The sequence below is a fragment of the Xyrauchen texanus genome, chromosome 25 (assembly GCF_025860055.1).
Source record: "Xyrauchen texanus isolate HMW12.3.18 chromosome 25, RBS_HiC_50CHRs, whole genome shotgun sequence".
Lineage (NCBI taxonomy): Eukaryota > Metazoa > Chordata > Actinopteri > Cypriniformes > Catostomidae > Xyrauchen > Xyrauchen texanus.
The window spans coordinates 28168229-28187578 of NC_068300.1; the positions used below are offsets into that span (position 1 = coordinate 28168229).

A 19350-nucleotide genomic window follows, 5' to 3' on the forward strand; every position below is an offset into this window, starting at 1 on the left:
CTATACAACCTTAACACACACACACACACACACACACACAAAACCTCTGGTTGTATTGAGACTATTGCGTGAATTGGGGAGGCGGATATTGAAGCAGAATATTCATGACAGATTTCCTCTCAGTGGCGTTGGATTTGGGCTGTAACTCAAAATCTAGTGAGCTGCCTACATAGTCAACATTTTTAGGTGTCAAAGCCGCAGCATTTTTAGGTGCCTGTGGACCTTTTACACCGAACGCGTATTGTGTCCATCTGCGTTGTTTTTCTATGTAAACACCTGCAAGACAGACGTCCAAAAGTGATGTCTAGTTAGTCAGTTAGGAGTATTGAGACACATCCTGTAACTTCCTCTTGGACAGTAACGGAGCGCAACAGTTCACCACTCGCGTCACTGTGATGGAGGAGCCGGTGTAAAGCAACTACATTTTCTCTTGCTCGGTCAGTTGTCGGGATTTTGTGAATACGGAAATATATTTTTAAATTGAAGTGGCATTTAAAGGGTGAGTTCGCTTAAAATATATCTTATTTTTTATTTAAGTAAATTATTGCCTACTGACTTTTACCCATTTCTTTGAACACGCTGAATGGCAAATTTCAACTGAAGCGAACATTTTCCTTTTGTAGTTAAAACTTTTCTATAGCACATTAAAATGGTCTGCCTTTGCTGACTGTCATGTTCTAACGGTAGTTTGACGGGTAGTTAACTACAAGATATTCCCTTTATTATTAATTTGGTTGTAAAGTTAAAGGAATATTCCGGATTAAAATTGGTTTATGTTAATAAAAAAATACTAAATCAACAGCATTTGTGGCATAATGTTAATTACCACAAAAAATAACTTCCACTCGTCCCTCCTTTTCATAAAACAAAATCAAATATCTGTGTTCCAGTGAGGCACTTACAATGGAAGTAGGCTAAATGGGGCCAATTATTTGGGTTGTTTAAAGGCAGAAATGTAAAGCTTATAATTTTATAAAAGCACTTCTTCTGGTAAAACTTACCAAAAAAGTGTATTTGAGGTCTTATTTGAGCTGTAACGCTGGTCGTTTTTTACGACGGATTTAGGGTTTAAATGGTTATGTCGTCATGGCAACAAATATGTAAAATTGGAGAAAAGGTCAGTTAACTATTTTATCACACTAAAATCATGTTTATGCACATATTTTTTTACGTCCCGTGGCTATACTTGTAAAAGAGTGAGTATTTAAATGCTTTTTTATTGGCCCCAATCAATTCCATTGTAAGTGCATCACTGTAACTCAGATATGTTTCCCTTTGTTTTTTTTTTCTTTTCTTTTTTAGAAAGGGGGAACAAGTCAAAATTAATTGTTATAGTAATCACCATTATGCCACAAATGCTGTTTTATATTCCTTTTACCTAGTTCTTTCAGAATGTAGAGATGTGTGTTCATTCTCTTTCTTCAAATTTCACTTGTACTCATTTCTGAACCATGCCATGAATGGTTTCAAATCCCATATACCTTTCCTTTAGAACTGCTACCTGTGTTTGAGGAACCCACGTCTCTTTGAAATAAAATCAGTCTTTAGGTTTAGTTACACTTGAACTTACTTCCATATCTCACTAGACTTTTGAAGAACATAATACCATCAGTCACATTAAAATATTGTTTTATATAATATAATTTTTTTAATCTTCCAACTCACAAGGTCCTCTCTCACCATGTTAAGGACACTTTACAGATGCAAAACATTCTTTACAGTTACATTTCATATTTCTATTTTGGCTGGTCTTGCTGAATTGTCATGTTCTCACAGTTCAGCCAGATTTACAAAGACCGAGATGTCAGCGAGTTCTGACAAGGCGGAATTGACATATATTTTCATCTTTGTGTTCAATTAAATAGTAGTTCTGAGTCCCATCTTGTTCCTCTGGTAAAAGCGGAGGTGGATCCTCTGAGCTCTAGGGCTTTGTGGGACAAAACAATCTGTGAATGGGATGGGAAAATCTGAAAAATCTCTACCGGGTAAGATCTGTTATCAGAACATTAGTAGGAAGAAGGAAATGTACTAGAGATCACAGCCGAGATTAAGAAAACATGAACCTGACCTCATAAAATAGTCGATTGGTGTGGCTAAAGTACTTTTTAAAAGCATTCAAAATCAAAAGCAACCCAAAGTAATGCAAGAAAATGACTACGTGGACAATTTAAATGAAATAGAAAGCAGAACATGGGAGAACAGTTAGAAGGAAAGTTCTTCTTTTTGCATTACATAAACATTTCTCAAAACTAATGGCTTCTACTGAATGAGGAAACTTCACTAAAGACATGAGCAGGAGTTCTTGAATTACAGGTGAACGTTGAATTAAATCTGTTCATTTTGATTAGACACTCCAATATCATAGGCAATATTTACCACTTTCTATTCTGGTGTGACAAGGAGGAGGGCGTGGCTGGGCCGTGAGGGTGCACGGCCGGCTCTGAGTCAGCTGATCAGCAGGAGAGCGAGATAAAGGGGAGCCAGAGATGCCAGTTCGAGAGAGAGTGAGACACACACAGCCGCTGTGTCATTGTTTTATATTAAAGTTCATTTCAGTTATTAAAATTTACGTTGACTGTTATGCCGGTTCCGCCTCCTCCTTGCCCGTCCTTTACCTGTTCCATATGGTTATCTTCAGATTAAGATTCAACTTTATTGTCATTGTGCAGAGTACAGAGCAAATTAAATGCAGTTGTTTTCGCATATCCCAACTAAGCTGGGGTCAGAGCGCGGGGTCAGCCATGAAACAGCACCCCTGGAGCAGATAGAGTCAAGGGCCCAACAGTGGTATCTTGGCGGTGCTGGGGCTTGAACCCCCGACCTTTCGTTCAGTAACCCAGAGCCTTAACCGCTGAGACATCAGGACAAACAGACTGCTTATTTATGCAAAAACTTGTGTTTTGGTTGTGGTTTTGCGTGGGGATCATGTGTGTCCCGATAAAGAGCACATGTGTAAATCATCAAACACCAAAGGAAGCATTCACCTACATTATAGCATAACAGCAGGTGAGCTGCTGTGAGACATGAATATGACTCAAATGGCTAGTTTAGAGTCCTTCATTCTTAAAGATGTTGATTGCTGCAGAGAGGCTAAAAGAACTCAGAAATATTCTGTTTCTGTCCATTATCTCATAAAAAATTGGAATATATATACCAGCTATTGGTTACCAAGTAAGATTGAATAATTTAGTGATAAAGGAAGTTATGTGTATTTTGGGAAGTGAAATTTCTGTATCTTCATGTTCTGCTACTCAGAAAAGTGTTAGGGTAGCTGATTTGAATCAGCTTTGAACATTAGTCTTTAACCAAGCACAGTTTCCACTGAGCAGCTTCCGTGTGTGCGTGAGCTAGTTAATGTCAAAACCACAGGCGACTGAGAAACTAAACTGCATCTTACCAACGTGGGAGTCAGAGCAACGAACCGGTTAATTCTACTACTATTATCGGTAAAGTCCATTTGAGTCTGGCTCGTTCGATTCGGCTGTTTTGGATCCTGCAAAATTGTCTTCAGCCCTGAATGGAAATACTTATTTGAGGTGTCATCTTAACATTTATTGTTTTGATTATTAGTTTCAACTTGCTTGTACTGTATAGAAATGCCACTGAAAGAAACAAAATTGCCCCCGATATTTAAAATGTGATGGCTAAAATGCCCCTATGGTGAATTTGTACGTTTTTTTTATCTGTTATATAGCATTTATTCAACATTTGGAGCTAACATGAGGTCACTTAGATAAAAAAATACAAATAATAATAATCTAAAATCAACCTTGCAAACACTTAACATGACTCTAAAACTGCATAATCTCCCATGACATTAGACAAAGCATTTACTGTGCTTCATTAATTACAACTACTTGTGCATTTTATGTTAGTTAGATGTTATAGTTAACTTATTTTGACAAAATCTACAGCAAACTGTGCTTTTATAAGGTTAGAAAATAAACATTTCTTGTACACACTGTATAGTGGATTTGAAGCAACAGTCATGGCATTGTTAAAGGGAACTCAGAGCAACCCTTGTTTTGCATATTATTTTCTATTTTAGAAGGGATGTACAGTTTCTAAATGTACAAGGACAACCCTGTAAAGTAACCAGTGTCCTCTGTGGTGACCCCTTCAGGCTTCATTATGGGCTGTGTGGGGACAAAGCCTGAGCAAGATAGTGGCAAGTCGATGGGCAACGATGACTGTCGCAACAAGACACCACATTATGTGAAAGACCCCACGACTGGGACCAAAGCTGTAAGTAGAAGCGTTGTCAGGTTCATTCTAGTTTATTCTGAGATGGAGAAATTTCTTTTGATAAAAAATGCTGAGTTGAGCTGTACCGAATCATCAGTATCGATGTCTTGTTTTAGAACATTTTGTGTAATAGCATACTGTACTTCTGCTTTCTAAGAGACTGAGTTGTGAAAGCCATCTCGAAAACTGGACAACGACTGAGTGCCCCAACACAATTCTGCTGGATTGCAAAGATATTTGTAATTTCTAATTCTGATTGCAAACACATGCCTGACTCTTGCACTACAGAAATTAGACAGTCGTAACTCAAACTGACTTTAAAAAACAGTAGGGTGCTTTAAAAATTAACGCTGCTAACAAGTTGCTACCTAAGGACAAAGACAGATGTCTGATTCGTCAAGCACTTAAACTCCTTGTGGTAGTTGTAGTCCTTAACTTGGCATATTACAAAAGCACACAACAGCTTAAAAATCACTTTTGAGAATGTGAAAGTCTCTACAAACTGTCGTAAATGTTCTTTGCATATTTACATATGCACCATTTATCATGTGGTTCTGCACTTGCTTTATAGCTACTTCTATATGGTTTACATATCATTAACCATGAAAAGAGTTTGAAATGTAATTTTAAACTGATATTCTCTACTTATTTTTCTGGCTGGAACAGATAGGTATTTTCTGCTCAGAAAAGTGAAGTGAGATGCCTGGTGTCAGCACTACATAAAAGCACTGGTCTTAAATTCTGCTCCTTTTTTAATTGCAGAACAGAAGCAACTCCAACCTGGCTAATTTTGTCACAGACAGTAAGTGACCTTGCACCTTTACAAAATCCTCTCTTTGATTAGCACGTTAAGTATGGGTGGAAATCATTTACAGAATGCTGTGTTATTGTAAAATATAAAAGTTCTTGATTAAAAACATACAGTCACAATCATAAAACTATTTACCTTTTTGTTTTAACACATACCGATTTGGTTTGGAACATGTAGGTCGAAATGTAACTTCTTATGAGGTTTAGTGGAGTTGCTTATTGTAAACTCTGTTTGCCACATTTTTTTATTAACCTCAAAACGTGCTGCAGCTTAAACATAAATAATAGATGAACAGATAAATCATTTCTGTGCCACTAACGTCACCAAACCGAATTGCAAATATAAAGACAAACAAGCTTCCTGAACTCTCTACCATTGGTCGGACAATCAGATAGTCCCACTTCAAACTTACACTGTTGGTTGAGTCAGTGTTGCTATGTCAGGCTGGTTTGGTAAAGAATTTGAGCAATCTTTTCACAATGCCACAAAGCTACAATGTTTACACTTTTCTAGGGAATCAACAAATGGCTCACAGTTGTTTCAGCAAATTTAGCAGGGACTGGACAAAGTATTTTTAACTAGATCTGTCAAAGTTAACGTGTTAACGCATGCGATTAATAAATAAAGTTTTACATGTATTTTTTTCTAAATCACGATTAACACATTTAGTGTTAAACATAAACATTTGTCGGAGTACTTTGAATACGTTGGAACCTTTACAATGTGTCTGCCTGGATTCAATACATTGATGCCCAACATACACACAACAGCTGCGTCAGTGATCAAGTGATGGGGAAAGGAACTCTTAACACTATTTGTTGAACAAAACTAGCACAGATGGGACTTGTGACCGAAATAAAGTAATTTGCAGCCTCTGTAATGCAATTTAATTACTGTGTAACATACTCTGTAATTAAGTACTCTTAAATGTAATTTAATTACCACAAAAGCACTTCAAGCCTACATTTTCAGAAAATGTTGTTTGCAAGCACTTTTAATATGGAGTTCAAAGCGCCGTTGACGCCCTGACGCGAATCGTGAATGTGGCTTTCAGGATTAATGTAGCAAATGGGATAGTCACAGTCTGTGGAGGATGAGAGTTTTAGAGATTTAATGCACATTGCAATGAATATGCAACATAAGGTTGCATAGTTCTTTCAATTAGTACAATTCCCACGTACATGCTGACTTTGCGAAACATTTAATGTTACTTGAATTGGTGCTATTTTAGTGTATTTCTTTCTTTATAATGTGGAATGCTTTGTTTGGGAAATGTTAGTGAAGCGTTATTTTTACATATTGTTGTTTTCTTTCCTTAGAAGAAAATAAAGAGCATTTTGATAGGAATCTAAGTATATTTAGAGGGAAATTTGAGAGCATCTCTGTTGCCCTTAGGTTCAGATAAAATTGCCATCGCTCTGTATGATTATGAAGCTATGCATGAAGGTGATTTGGGCTTTAAGAAGGGAGAACGACTCAAAATCTTGCAAGAGTAAGTAGTATTGATTGATTTGATTGATTGATTGATTTGTGTATGTATTGATTGATTTGATTAATGGATGGATTGATTGATTTGATTGGTTGATTTATTGATTGATTGATTGATTGATTGATTGATTGATTGATTAGGTCAGGTGAGTGGTGGAAAGCTGCATCTATTAGCAGTGGTCTGGAGGGCTTTATCCCCAGTAACTATGTTGCCAAAGATACTCTGGAAACTGAAGAGTGAGTAAATGCTCCTGTTTATATTCAGTACATTGATTGATGTGTGTAACTGTTGTGTAATGTGGACTCTTTTTAAAGCAAACTAAATAATACTAAATAATCTCAATACATTTTCTCAATAATTACACAAATTGTAGACTGTTTTTGTCAAGCTTAACCATTACGCAGGTTACCCAAAATATCGTAAGAAAATTATCAAACAACACTATAGAAAATAAAAGTTGTTCAAAGACAATAATGAAAGCTTGGCATACATCTTTATTTCAATTATTGGTTCATAAACACTAACTGAAATATCAAAGAACATGTTTCTATGGAATATGGAACACATGCAGCTACTGTAGGTAAAGGACAGTACATCTGAAGTCAACATTAGCAAAGGTTTAATCTACTTTATGTGAATGCATGTATTTTTAGATGGTTTTTTAAAGGTGTCAGCAGAAAGGATGCAGAGAGACAGCTGTTGGCCTCTGGAAACAAAATAGGATCCTTTATGATACGAGACAGTGAGACCACCCAGGGTATGTTACAATCTTACACTGAATTGCGTTGATAGAACTGAACAGACAGGATCCCATATATAGCCACATTTCAAAACTGTTTGTATACTAAGAGTTTAGTCATTAACAGTTTTTGTTCTTATATCGGTTATCGGAAACATTTTTAATTTAGCTTCAGATCTACTTGATCTTAATCTGCTCTTCAAGACATCATCTTTAACCCCTCCTCTTAGGAAGCTACTCCTTATCTGTCAGAGACTGTGACCCACAAGCAGGAGATACAGTGAAGCATTATAAGATCCGTACGCTGGATAATGGCGGTTTCTACATCTCTCCCCGTATCACATTTAGCACTCTGCAGGATCTCATCAGCCACTACAAGAGTAAGAGACACAATGATTGCATGGCATCTAAATGATGACAACATAAACTTCAACTGTTTTTATAGAAAGCTTTTTATAATTACTATAGATTAGCCCAAACCATAACCCTACATATAAGAGAACTTTTTCATGACATTTTCTCATAAAAATACTAAAGAAAAACATCTGTCTGATAGCGTATTGTGTCTTTGTCTCTATAGAGCAAAGTGATGGGCTGTGTCAGGCTCTTACAATTCCTTGTCTCAGTCCCAAACCACAGAAACCTTGGGAGAAAGATGCCTGGGAGATCCCACGTGAGTCCCTCAAACTGGATAAACGCCTGGGTGCAGGCCAGTTTGGCGAGGTCTGGATGGGTAAGAAGACACACTGGTTTTTCTTTATAATATGTATGTTCTAATATGCATCTCCTTTACACTCTCAAAAAGAATGGATTTCAATGGTTCTTTGTGGCACCTTAGGTTCAGCAAAGAAAACTTTCTTATAAAGAACCTTTTTATGTGTAGGGTTGGGGGTATTGTCCTTTGGAGATTAAAAAAGTTATTGATGTTACATTATGGTTTTTTTTAGTCTATGTCCACATTAATCTGGATACATTTAAAAACAGCATTTTCATGTTCTAAACGCTCTCCGTCCACACTGCCGTTTTCAAGCATGCAAAAAGATCACCGTTCCATGTACATCTGAAATGCAATTGTCCTTGTGTTCTGTCGCCGAACAGCAATTACTAGTAAACTTCCTGTCACCTTTGAAGGAATACAATGTGAAGGTTGTAAAATGTATCCACGCCACAACAACACTGGCCGCCATCTTGATTGTTTTGGGTTGAATGTATAACATGACTGTCACATGACAACAAATACTTCATTGTTTTCAGTTATCTCAGTTTCCCTGTCCACACTACAGTGTGAATATGGCTTTTCAAATGTATCCACTCCAAAGAGCGTTTTCGAAAAGCCCTGTTTTTGCTGTCACAAATGCAGTCTCATTGTGGACTGAAGGTTAAAACGTAGAGAAAAAGACGCGTTTTCAAACGAAAACATATTGGTATAGACGTGGCCTTAAATTGGTATATTGGTTTCTTGGTTCTTTAAATCAAAAGTGGCAACCTACAATTGTCACCAAAGGAGCTATTTCTACCTGGCCTACCTGACCTAACCCTTCTTGTTGATGCTGTAACCTAATGAATTCAGGCTGAAGCAGATTCAATTGAATCAAACCAATTAATGTAGATGTTACCACAAAAAGCTAACTTTTTAGGTTACTTTCTTTTCAGTGTACATAAGAATACAAAGTTCTTTTTGGTTGTAGTAAAAAACCCTTAAGAGAATGACCGTTTTTGCAATTTTTCCTAATGGCTTTTATTATGGCAGTTTTGGATTTATGAGTAAAATAAGGTCTGTGGTAAACATTACTTGAAGATATGTTTTGTTTTACAACATGAATTCAAAACATGAATTTTGAAGCTGTCCAAGTTTCTAGATAAGGACTATGATGGTTTTTCCGTTGCGTCTGGCAGGTACACTCACATGCTTTTGGTCATTGTTGTCCTTTTTTAGCTGCTTGTGAGCAGCAAAATAAAAAAAACATGACGGCTTCAAAAATGTACATTTGATATATTACTGTGTGTAATTTAATGTCCAAGTATCTTCAAGAAATGTTTACATCAGATGTTATTTTACACATAATAATACAATTGAAAAAATCTGTGTAGTTTCTGAGCATATGGGGGCCCTTAGCGAAATCCAACTTTGAGGATCCTACTTGGACCTGATAGAAGCCTGATGAAGGTTGTGTGATAGAAACTTTGCTAATAATTTTTTTTATGTGTTTTGCAAGCTATGGTAGTTTGCAGAATTGTTTTATTTTTTTCAGGTGTGCGAGGTTCATTGATTTTATCGTGTATATTTAAAAAATAAAAGCAAAAAAAAATTAAAATACAAAAACGACTTTGCTTTGCAGGGACCTTTGGTGGCTCAGGGGCCCTAAGCAGTCGATTATACCACTTATAGCTAGAAACAGACTTGAAACCCATTTTAAAAGCCCATGGAAAAGATCCAGGTGAATTAGCTTCTGGGTTCGCTTACAAATTGACGTCACAGATAAACAGCTCCTTAGGAACCTCAAATAAGTGTATGTTAATGTCTGCCCAATCTAAATACTTTTGTCATGACCAAGAACAGTAATAAATCTCACATCTATTTGGTCCATAGCAACATACAACAAGCACACAAAAGTGGCAGTGAAGACTATGAAGCCAGGCAGTATGTCTGTGGAGGCCTTCCTCATGGAGGCTAACTTAATGAAATCCATCCAGCATGACAAACTGGTCCGTCTCAATGCTGTGGTCACCAAGGAGGAGCCCATATACATCATTACAGAGTACATGGAGAAAGGTCTGTTTAAGTCCAGCCACTCCCATGTGCATACAGGGAAAATGGTTTGAGATATCTTTATTTACAATCTGTGTGTGTTTGTGTGTGCTTTATAGGTAGTTTACTGGATTTCCTTAAAAGCGATGAAGGAAATCGTGTCCAGTTGCCTAAACTGATTGACTTTTCAGCACAGGTGAGACACTGGCTGAGATTGGAATAGCATACAACATACTACCAAGCAGTAAAAGTAGGATGGGTAGTATCCCATTCCAAACACAGCCTTTATTACTAATAGAAGATGTTGTTTGTTAAGATTGTTTATGTTGCACTGGCCGATTTTGCAGCTATCTTGGACTTGTATTGACACCTAGTGGTGTGGATGCAGCTTTTCACAAATGCAGTAGTTTTCAGTTACCGATACCACTGCACAAATGCTTTAATTACAGTCAGCCATGATTAATTGATTTTGTGCACAAAATTGTCTGATAACAGGGTGGTTATGAAATAAAGTGAGCGCTTTTCTAAGGCTACTTATATGACAGAAGTCTTCTTCTCATAAACATACTTTTAAAAAGGACTACTCATTTCTTTAGGGGTACAACTTTTTATGAGAGAATAATTACTGAGTGCACCTATAGCAGAGGACTGTAATTGAATGTGCCTTCCTCCCACATACATAGTCACGTTTTCCCTTGATGTGAAAGGCAGGTTTGTTCTTGTAGACCCTGTATTTTAATATTCAAATGTGATAACTGACAGACAGCAATTTTTTTGTATAGAGGTGTGTGTGTTGTTCTGTTCAAAAGGGTGGAGTCTACCATTAAAATGCTAATCTATCTTTCTCTTTGTCACTGTTAAGTTTCTCTTTGTCACTCTTTGTCCAAGATAATATCAGTTTGATCCCTTCTTTGTCAAAGAAGTGATTCCTTAAAGGGATAGTTCACCCAAAAATGAAAATCTCTTATCATTTACTCACTCTCATGTTGTTCCAAAACATTACTTTCTTCTGTGGAACATAAAAGGAGATATTAGGTAGAATGACTGCCCTCGGTCACCTTTTGGCCCTGTTTACACCTGGTAATAAGATGCCTTCCAGGTGATCCCCTCACTAGTGTCAGCACTGAATACAGGTGTAAACGGTGCAAAATGTTTTGTGACCGTATCATAAAAACCAGGGGTGAAAAGAAACAAATTACAAATACTCACGTTACTGTAATTACGTAGTTTTTCCCAGGAATTGTACAGTACTTCCCTGTCCTGATTTTATTTATATCTATCAACATGATTGGCTAGGGAGAGTCTCGTGACTCATCAAATAACAGGTAAAAAACTTGAATGACAGCTGTAGATCAGGCGCCAACTGTTATGGATGTGGAGGATGCCTCAAACATATTTTCAACACCTGAACATCTCGGCCACACCTGAAAGGGATTTTCGCAGTGAAAAAGGCCAATTGCTTGACTGTTGTCATGTGAGTTTAACTTGCTCTAGCCAGATATCAGCATTAATCCTGCCTCTAATTTGAAGAAACATATCGAGGTAAATTTTATATTTCTGCTTACTAGATTCTGTAACAATAATGTAGCCTGTAAATTCGCTTTCTATCATTGAGATTATTGGGTTGATGTGAGAGATTAATGCAATGGTATCAATAGGACTGGGCAATAAAACAATCATGATGTTTATCTGAAAAAGAGAGATGTCCTCAATATCGATGATAAACTTTTGAGTAATATTCTATACTTAGCCTATGTGCTACATCTAGAACAGGGGTGTTCATTACATCGATCGCAATAACAAGAGCACCACTGGTTGGTTGATCTAGATAAAATATCTAAATATCTAATATAAAATACATTTATTTCCTGATGTCTGTAGCTGCGTGCTGTTTGATTGACAGGCGGTTAATGTTTGTGTGATATACTTGCACGCGCCTAAACGGTCAATGCCCGTCTTGATGAGGCATTAATGTAAACTCAGTCGGTTTGGTCTAAAGTGAATGTAAACAGTGGGACAAAAAGCAAATTTGCATCAAAATGTTGGACTTGACAGTGCTCAATTCGTTACATGTACACTTCTAGTAGGCTATGTCATATTAAGGCTATTAATCAAACAACAATAACAAGGAAATGAGAAAACCACTCACTACTTTTGGCCGAATAACTTTAGCAGCTTTAAAAGTATTAGTTTAATAGAATAAAACATAGACATTTTTAATAATATTATTTTTAAATAATATTGTAAAAAAAAATAAAAAATATCGACCCCTGATGTAGAGATTGATAATTTGTATAATAAATGACCAGGAAAGTAGAGTTGATAAAATAATGTATAATTAGGCCTATCCTTTATAAAGATAAAAAAGTATCAACCTATGCAGGGCAATACTTCAGCAGAATATTCCACCATTCACACACTCATGAGAATGAGAACACAACTATTTCTTGGCTTAAAAGATACAAGAACTTAATCATTGTAGAACATTGTATCTCAAAAGGAGGACAATGCGGCTCCCCATGTGCTACTTACATGTGCTAAATAAATAGTTCACTCAAAAATGAAGATTTTCTCATCATTTTCTTTTACACCATCTGTCTATGTCTTTCTTTCTTTAGAACACAAATTAAGATTTGTAGAAGAATATTTAAGCTCTGTAGGTCTATGCAATATGAATGGATGCTAAAGATTTTACGCATTAAAAAGCACATCAAAGTAGAATGAAAGTTATCCATGTGACTCCAGTGGTTAAATCCATTTCTTCAGAAGAGATATGATAGGTGTGGGTGAGAAAAAGATCAATATTTACATCCATTTTTCTAGAAATTCTTCTCCCTGCCCAGTAGATGGCGATATGCATGAAGAATGTGAATCACCAAAAACAAAAGAAGAAAGTGAAAGTTAAAGTGGAGATTGACTGAGCAGGGAGGAGAATTTATAGTAAAATTGACTTTGATATTGATCTGTTTCTCACCCAACCTATCATATCTCTTCTGAAGACATGGATTTAACCACTGGAGTTACATGGACTTTTATGCTGACTTGTGTGATTCTTGGAGCTTAAAATTTGTGTCACCCATGCACTTTGTATTGTATGGACCAAAAGAGATATTCTTCTTAAAATCCTAATGTGTGTTCTGCTGAAGAAAGAAAGTCATACACATCTGGGATGGCATAAGCGGTGAGTAAATGATGAGAGAATTTTCATTTTTGTGTGAATTATTAGTTTGAAGGCTGATGTGGCCCCTGTACCAAACAATTGCTCTACCCCCGTTTATGGTGCTCAGTGTGACCCTGCTTTTTTTTTTTGTGTTGTTTTTGTTTTTTGAATTCCTTGCATTGTTTTGAACATGTTTTATGTGCAACAGTAACTCTAGACCCAACACATGAACTGATTTTAATGTAATTGTTTCATACATTATGATATAAAATGGGGATCATTGTATTGAAAATAACTTTTTCATCTTTTCATTTCTGCTATAATGTCACCTTTTTATTTTCTCCATCAGATTCATGTAGTGTTTACAGTATCATAGATAAGGGAAGTATTTTAAACATTGTCAGTCACAAACGCTCATAAAATACCTATATTTTTTTATTCTTTCTGGCAAACAGTCAAAGCGAATATAAATTAATACATTTTTAAATTGCAGCGTTGAGTATTTATTTTAAAGGGGCGTAGATTTCACTACTCAGTACTCACGAGTTGTGAGTATTTCAAATGAGCTACAATTTTACTCTTACTTGAGTAGATTTTAGGACAGGTACTTTTACTCTACTCAAACTACATTTTTTAAGAAGTAACAGTACTTCTACTTGAGTATTATTTTTCAGTACTCTTTCCACCCCTGACAAAAACCACAAATGGAGGTAGTCAAAACACATGTGACTGCATCGTAATTGAGGTGTAAATGCTAATCCGTCCTGAATGCGTCCCAGACAGCTGTAAAGCACCATCCCTCACCAGTCGATCAACTGCTAAAACACAAATTTAAAAATGGTTTTAAAAGGAAATAACCATCCTATCTGACAATTTGAAAAGGCAAAAAACATTCACAAGCATGAGAACTTCTTCAGTGTGTCAACATGTACTGACACAGATGAGAAACACAGCAACAATTTTATTTGTGCTTTCTTTGTCTCTTATGACTTGTGGATAATTATCATGCATAAGCACACTGATTTAGTGATTGTATGTCATCATGCAATCAGAGATCCTCCCTTCAACATCCAAACACAAGTGGTCACACGAGACGCATTTAAGGGACCACGTGTAACCAGCGATGTGTCTAATAGACATAACACATAACAATATTGTCAATCACTGGTTTGTTCAAGTGAAGCTTTTTGAAAGCAATTGTGCATGGCAATGGCATTGCATAAAAGGGTGCAACACTGAGTTGGAAAGAGGAAGAGAATTGCAAATACTTAAGAAGAGAGATGTGAATCTACCCTGACTGATAAGGGGATCCACATGTCCACACACACTCGTTATACTGTAGCTTATCGTGCCATTGCTGACTATCAAACTCCTGTTCAGTTGCACTCAGTGAGAAGCAAACCCATCATATACACATCATTAAATACCCTAAAAGTACATGAATGTCTACATTATTATTTTGCTTGTTTCTTTACTCAAGCAAACACCTTTTTATTTAGTACTCTCTTTTCTTTCCTGACTGCAGACAGCAGAAGGCATGGCTTACATTGAGCATAGGAACTATATTCACAGAGACCTTCGTGCTGCCAACATCCTGGTCAATAAGAGTTTAGTGTGTAAGATTGCTGACTTTGGTCTGGCCCGTATCATAGAGGACAACGAATACACTGCCAGAGAAGGTTAGTCTGATAAGCAGCCAACCAAATTTTAAGTATTCATTTATTTAGTGGATAAGATGAAAAAAAAAACATTATGTTTATGGTATTCCAACAGAGGGTGTATTAATATTGTTTTTAACAATCTAAGGTGCCAAGTTCCCAATAAAGTGGACTGCTCCAGAGGCCATAAACTATGGTTCCTTCACCATCAAATCAGACGTATGGTCTTTCGGCATTCTGTTGACCGAAATCATTAGTTATGGTCGCACACCATACCCAGGTAAGTGGTCACCACAGTTTAATAATACTTTTAATCAATGTGCTGTATGACCTAAGAGCTTGTATTCAGTGCTCAATTTGAGTCGGAGCTCTTGGGGGGGTCCCCTTACATCAACTCTCAAAGATATTTTTTCCACAGAGAATTCATGTATTAACTTTACTTGTAACCTCACTATCAACCAGTTTTAGTTTTAGATCAATACCGGCAAAACAATGTGCATATTAATGGTTTGCATATTAATTAAACTCTAGCGACGGTTTAGTTTTCAGATAAAAGATGATTCGATGTAGTAATTTAGGTGTCAACAATCATACAGTATATCAAAGAAGAATTACAGGATCTTACCATTATCGTGAGGTAAAACGAGGATCCACTCAGACAGAGCCACTCGTTACCATCTGTAAGTTCCATCGGAAAACACTCTAGCATGTTCGCAACCCACCCCCCCCCTTCTTAAAATGTAAAGGGTTTTATTTCAGTGGCTATATTTTGTGCATAAAATTGTCTTTTTATCTGATATTCCTGTTATTTCACTGTTGAGGTATATCTGATCATGTTAGCTGTTTTTTCTTATTACCTTTGCTCCTTTTAAAGGATAAATGGTCTGCACATATATAGCACCTTTTTAAGCCTTAACGGTATTCAAAGCGCTTTACACTCATTCACCCATTCACACACGCACCAATGGCGGCAGAGCTGCTATGTAAGGTGCTAGCCTGCCATTGGGAGCAACTTGGGGTTCAATGACACTTAGGTATGTGGAGTCGTGTGGGCCGGGATTCGAACCACCAACCCTGCGATTATTGGTCGACCCGCTCTACCAACTGAGGCACAGCTGCCCTTTTAATGTTATTTAAATAGATAGTTCACCAAAAAAATTACAATTCTCTCACCATTTACTCACCCTAATGCCATCCCAGATATGTATGATTTTCTTTTTTCTGCTGAACGCAAAGATTTTTAGAAGAATATATCAGCTCTGTTGGACCATACAAGGCAAGTGAATGGTGGCGGATCAATATTTCAATCGGTCTACCATAAATCTCCCATTTCACTTTCATTTTCAAAATGTGAAAGTAAAAGTGGATATTTATAGTAAAAAAGGTACTTAAATAGAGATGTGTTTCTCCCCCATACCTTTCATATCACTTCTAAAGATATGGATTTAAACACTGGAGTACTGCCTTTTTATGCTTTTTGGACCTTCAAAGTTCTGGTCACCATTCACAGGCATTGTATGGACCTACAGAGCTGAGATATTCTTTTAAAAATATTTATGTTGTGCAGAAGGAAGAAAGTCATACACATCTGGGTTGGCATGAGATTGAGTAAATGATGAGAGAATGGTTTAAATCTCTTTAAAAGTTAGTTTGTATCATTTAAATTGAAAATTTAGGTAAAAATGTGAATTTTGTGATTAAAAGTAGACTGAAACATAGCAACATGAATGTCATCATGTAGGTCCTTGTACACACAGAACATTTTAATCTGCGTTTATGGTATGTTAAGGTATGACAAACCCAGAAGTGATCCGCGCTCTGGAGAGAGGTTACCGCATGCAGCGTCTCGACTCCTGCCCTCAAGAGCTCTATGACATCATGTTGGAGTGCTGGAAGAACAAGCCAGAGGATAGACCCACCTTTGAGTACCTGCAGAGTGTACTAGAGGACTTTTATACTGCCACTGAGAGCCAATATCAGCAACAGCCCTGAGACACATTCTCACACACGGAGACCTTGACATGACATCTTGCACAAATGGATTGTACCAGGAACTCTTAAGAAATCTCACACATAATTATCTTAGACATGCCATCTTATGTTGATTTTATATATGTAGTGATATAAAATGTGTTGCAGTGTGTTATTTAAATGACATTTAACGGAGTACATTTTTTTAAAAGAGTACAATAGCAGTTTTATTCCTATCAAGCACAGCCTTTTGTCTTCGACTTTGAGTGTTGCACAACACAGGTGCCATACAAAGTTATAACTTGTATAATGCAGGGTTCCCGCGGATCCTTGAAGTCTTTAAATGTCTTAAATTCAGTTTTCCAAAATTTAAGGTCATAAAAAGTCTTAAATATCGTAAATGATACTACAAAATTCTTATTTGTCATTTAATCATGTCTTAAATTTGGGATCGGAAAGACAGGAATCGTGATAAGACCTAATGTGATTATCAAACTTGAAAATGATTTAATTAAATAAATCCCTGTCCTGCATCCGTAAACGTGGCACTTGTATTTTTCTCCAAGCACACGTTGCAAAGCAGTTCCCAATCATTAAGCCATATCGGAAATTTATGACAAGCAATCACTAATAATCAAATGTTGATGATGATGATATAATGTTGATGAAATTTGACAATGTTTACTTATAATTGTTTATATTGTAATATGTTATAGAGCACATTTATTTCCCTTATATGATTAAATGAGCTGTTGGAAGCAGTGAAGCGCAAACATTTCAAAATAAGAGTCCCCGGTGTATTTAAGCTCTTAAAGTTAAAAGTTCTACACTATGAATAAAATGTCCCCCGATATGGGAATACAGTATTAATTTTATTTGATCAGGTCTTGACAAAGGTCTTAAAAAGCCTTAAATCTGTCTCCTTTACAACCTCTTTTCAGATATTTATTTGTGAAAGTTCAATGTCACAAGAACTGTATTTTAGAGCTAAAGATTTGTGGTTGTATTGAAAATGTGAGCAAACATTAAGAGCATTAAAATTAAATGTAATGTGGATTGTTTGTGATCAAAATAGCGGAGATGAATTCTAAAACGTCAACCTACATTAGGTTTCAAAAATGTTAAAGGAGTTTAAGAGCTTTTCTAAAAAGCTTTTTAGTAAAAAAAAAAAAAAAAGAAAAAAAAGAGTAAGGTTGATAAAGGTATAAATATCCATTTTACAAAGGAAAGTTTAAACTTTATTTTATGGGTTCTGTGATAAATTATGTTTCTTTGAAAGAAAAAAAATGAATGAACGCGGATGGTGACTGAGACTAACATACTGCCTAACTTTTGTGATCCACAGTAAAAAAAAATGAAAGTGATATGGGTTTGGCACAACATTAGGGTGAGTAAATGTTGACAATTTCATTTTTGGGGGAGCTATATTTTCTTATATTGTAATGTATTGCATTTGTAAGTTTTTGCTTGCTTTTTAAGGTTTATTTGGTACTTCTATAAACCTAATGCTATTTATCCATTGATAGTTGTATTTAAGTATTTGTATATCTTGGATTTGGTTTATATTTGGCTGGAATTTTGTACAGAATTGTGACATTCTTTTATATTCCATTTTAATTTCCTGCCATCTGATTTTTGAGGAACCATTAACATTATTCCAATCTCTGTAACATGATTTGTGTTGATTATACAGTTTAGAATAATTAAGAAGTTTTTACTCCAAATAGTGGCCTTTTAAATCTGCACAATGACACCAGTTGTATCTTTTGTATATATTGTTACTATTAGATCAGAAACAAATAAATCTTGTTAAATATTAAGCCTAGTGTGGAAGACAAACTGTTTTTTTTTTTTTTTTTAGATTATAAAGCTGAAATATGTCTTTTCTGTGACACCAGTGCCACTGAATGGAATTGCAAAAATAAACAATGTTATCAAAACAGCTTTCTGACTACGCCCCTTGTTTGCTGTTGGTCAAACAAAAAGATCCCGGGTCACTCAAAACAAAAAGGAATTTTATATCATCACAGAGACACTGTGTTTATTAACAACGAGAAATAAAATGAACAACTCATCACGCGCCCCACCGAGAATGAACCACATTATAGTGACTACAAGGAGGTTATCCTATGTGACTTTACCCTCCCTAGCAAATGGGCCAATTTGGTTGCTTAGGACACCTGGCTGGAGTCATTCGGCCTGCCCTGGGATTCGAACTAATGAACTCCAAGGGTGGTAGCCAGTGTCTTTACTACTGAGCTATCCATGCCCCCTCTAGATGTAGACTTAAAGGTTTTTAGAATCTTTCTCCCATAATCTCTTGAGAAGTTGAAGCTCCGTCCCCCAGACTCTGAACTAACAGGGAGTAATCACTGATGCCTCATGACCTTTTCCAAAAGCAGTAATCACAACTCCCAAAGTATCTGCAACTTGTGTATGCTACTCCCAAAAATAGTACAAGGCAGGTGGTGCAGCTGTAAATACTTAAAAAACTGAGACCATGGGAACTCTAAAATGTTGAACCATAT

At 36.3% G+C, this 19350-nt stretch overlaps 1 protein-coding gene across 3 annotated transcripts; it reads left to right on the forward strand.

Moving 5' to 3' along the window:
• The first annotated feature begins 309 nt into the window (after nt 1-309).
• Nucleotides 310-18756, forward strand: LOC127619318 (tyrosine-protein kinase HCK-like). 3 transcript variants are annotated; one of them, XM_052092196.1, is made up of 13 exons: nt 310-499; nt 4049-4245; nt 5008-5047; nt 6452-6548; nt 6686-6781; nt 7199-7302; nt 7515-7664; nt 7865-8017; nt 9875-10057; nt 10153-10229; nt 14719-14872; nt 15000-15131; nt 16641-18756. In XM_052092196.1, exons 2-13 carry the CDS (start codon nt 4132-4134, stop codon nt 16841-16843), a joined length of 1503 nt encoding a protein of 500 aa, XP_051948156.1. In that variant the 5' UTR covers nt 310-499; nt 4049-4131; the 3' UTR covers nt 16844-18756. The 3 variants fall into 3 exon arrangements, with proteins under 3 accessions (XP_051948156.1, XP_051948154.1, XP_051948155.1); XM_052092194.1 differs by having other exon boundaries at nt 312-499; nt 4124-4245; XM_052092195.1 differs by lacking the exon at nt 310-499 and adding an exon at nt 3383-3536 and having other exon boundaries at nt 4124-4245.
• Nucleotides 18757-19350: the final 594 nt, after the last annotated feature.

What these genes read in the sequence shown, in the direction of transcription:
- LOC127619318 (XM_052092196.1), top strand. Translation starts at nt 4,132, where the DNA reads ATGGGCTGTGTGGGGACAAAGCCTGAGCAAGATAGTGGCAAGTCGATG. An exon ending in CCACGACTGGGACCAAAGCT is followed by an intron (nt 4,246 to 5,007) that starts GTAAGTAGAAGC and finishes TTTTAATTGCAG; the next exon opens with AACAGAAGCAACTCCAACCT. An exon ending in TGATTGACTTTTCAGCACAG is followed by an intron (nt 10,230 to 14,718) that starts GTGAGACACTGG and finishes TCCTGACTGCAG; the next exon opens with ACAGCAGAAGGCATGGCTTA.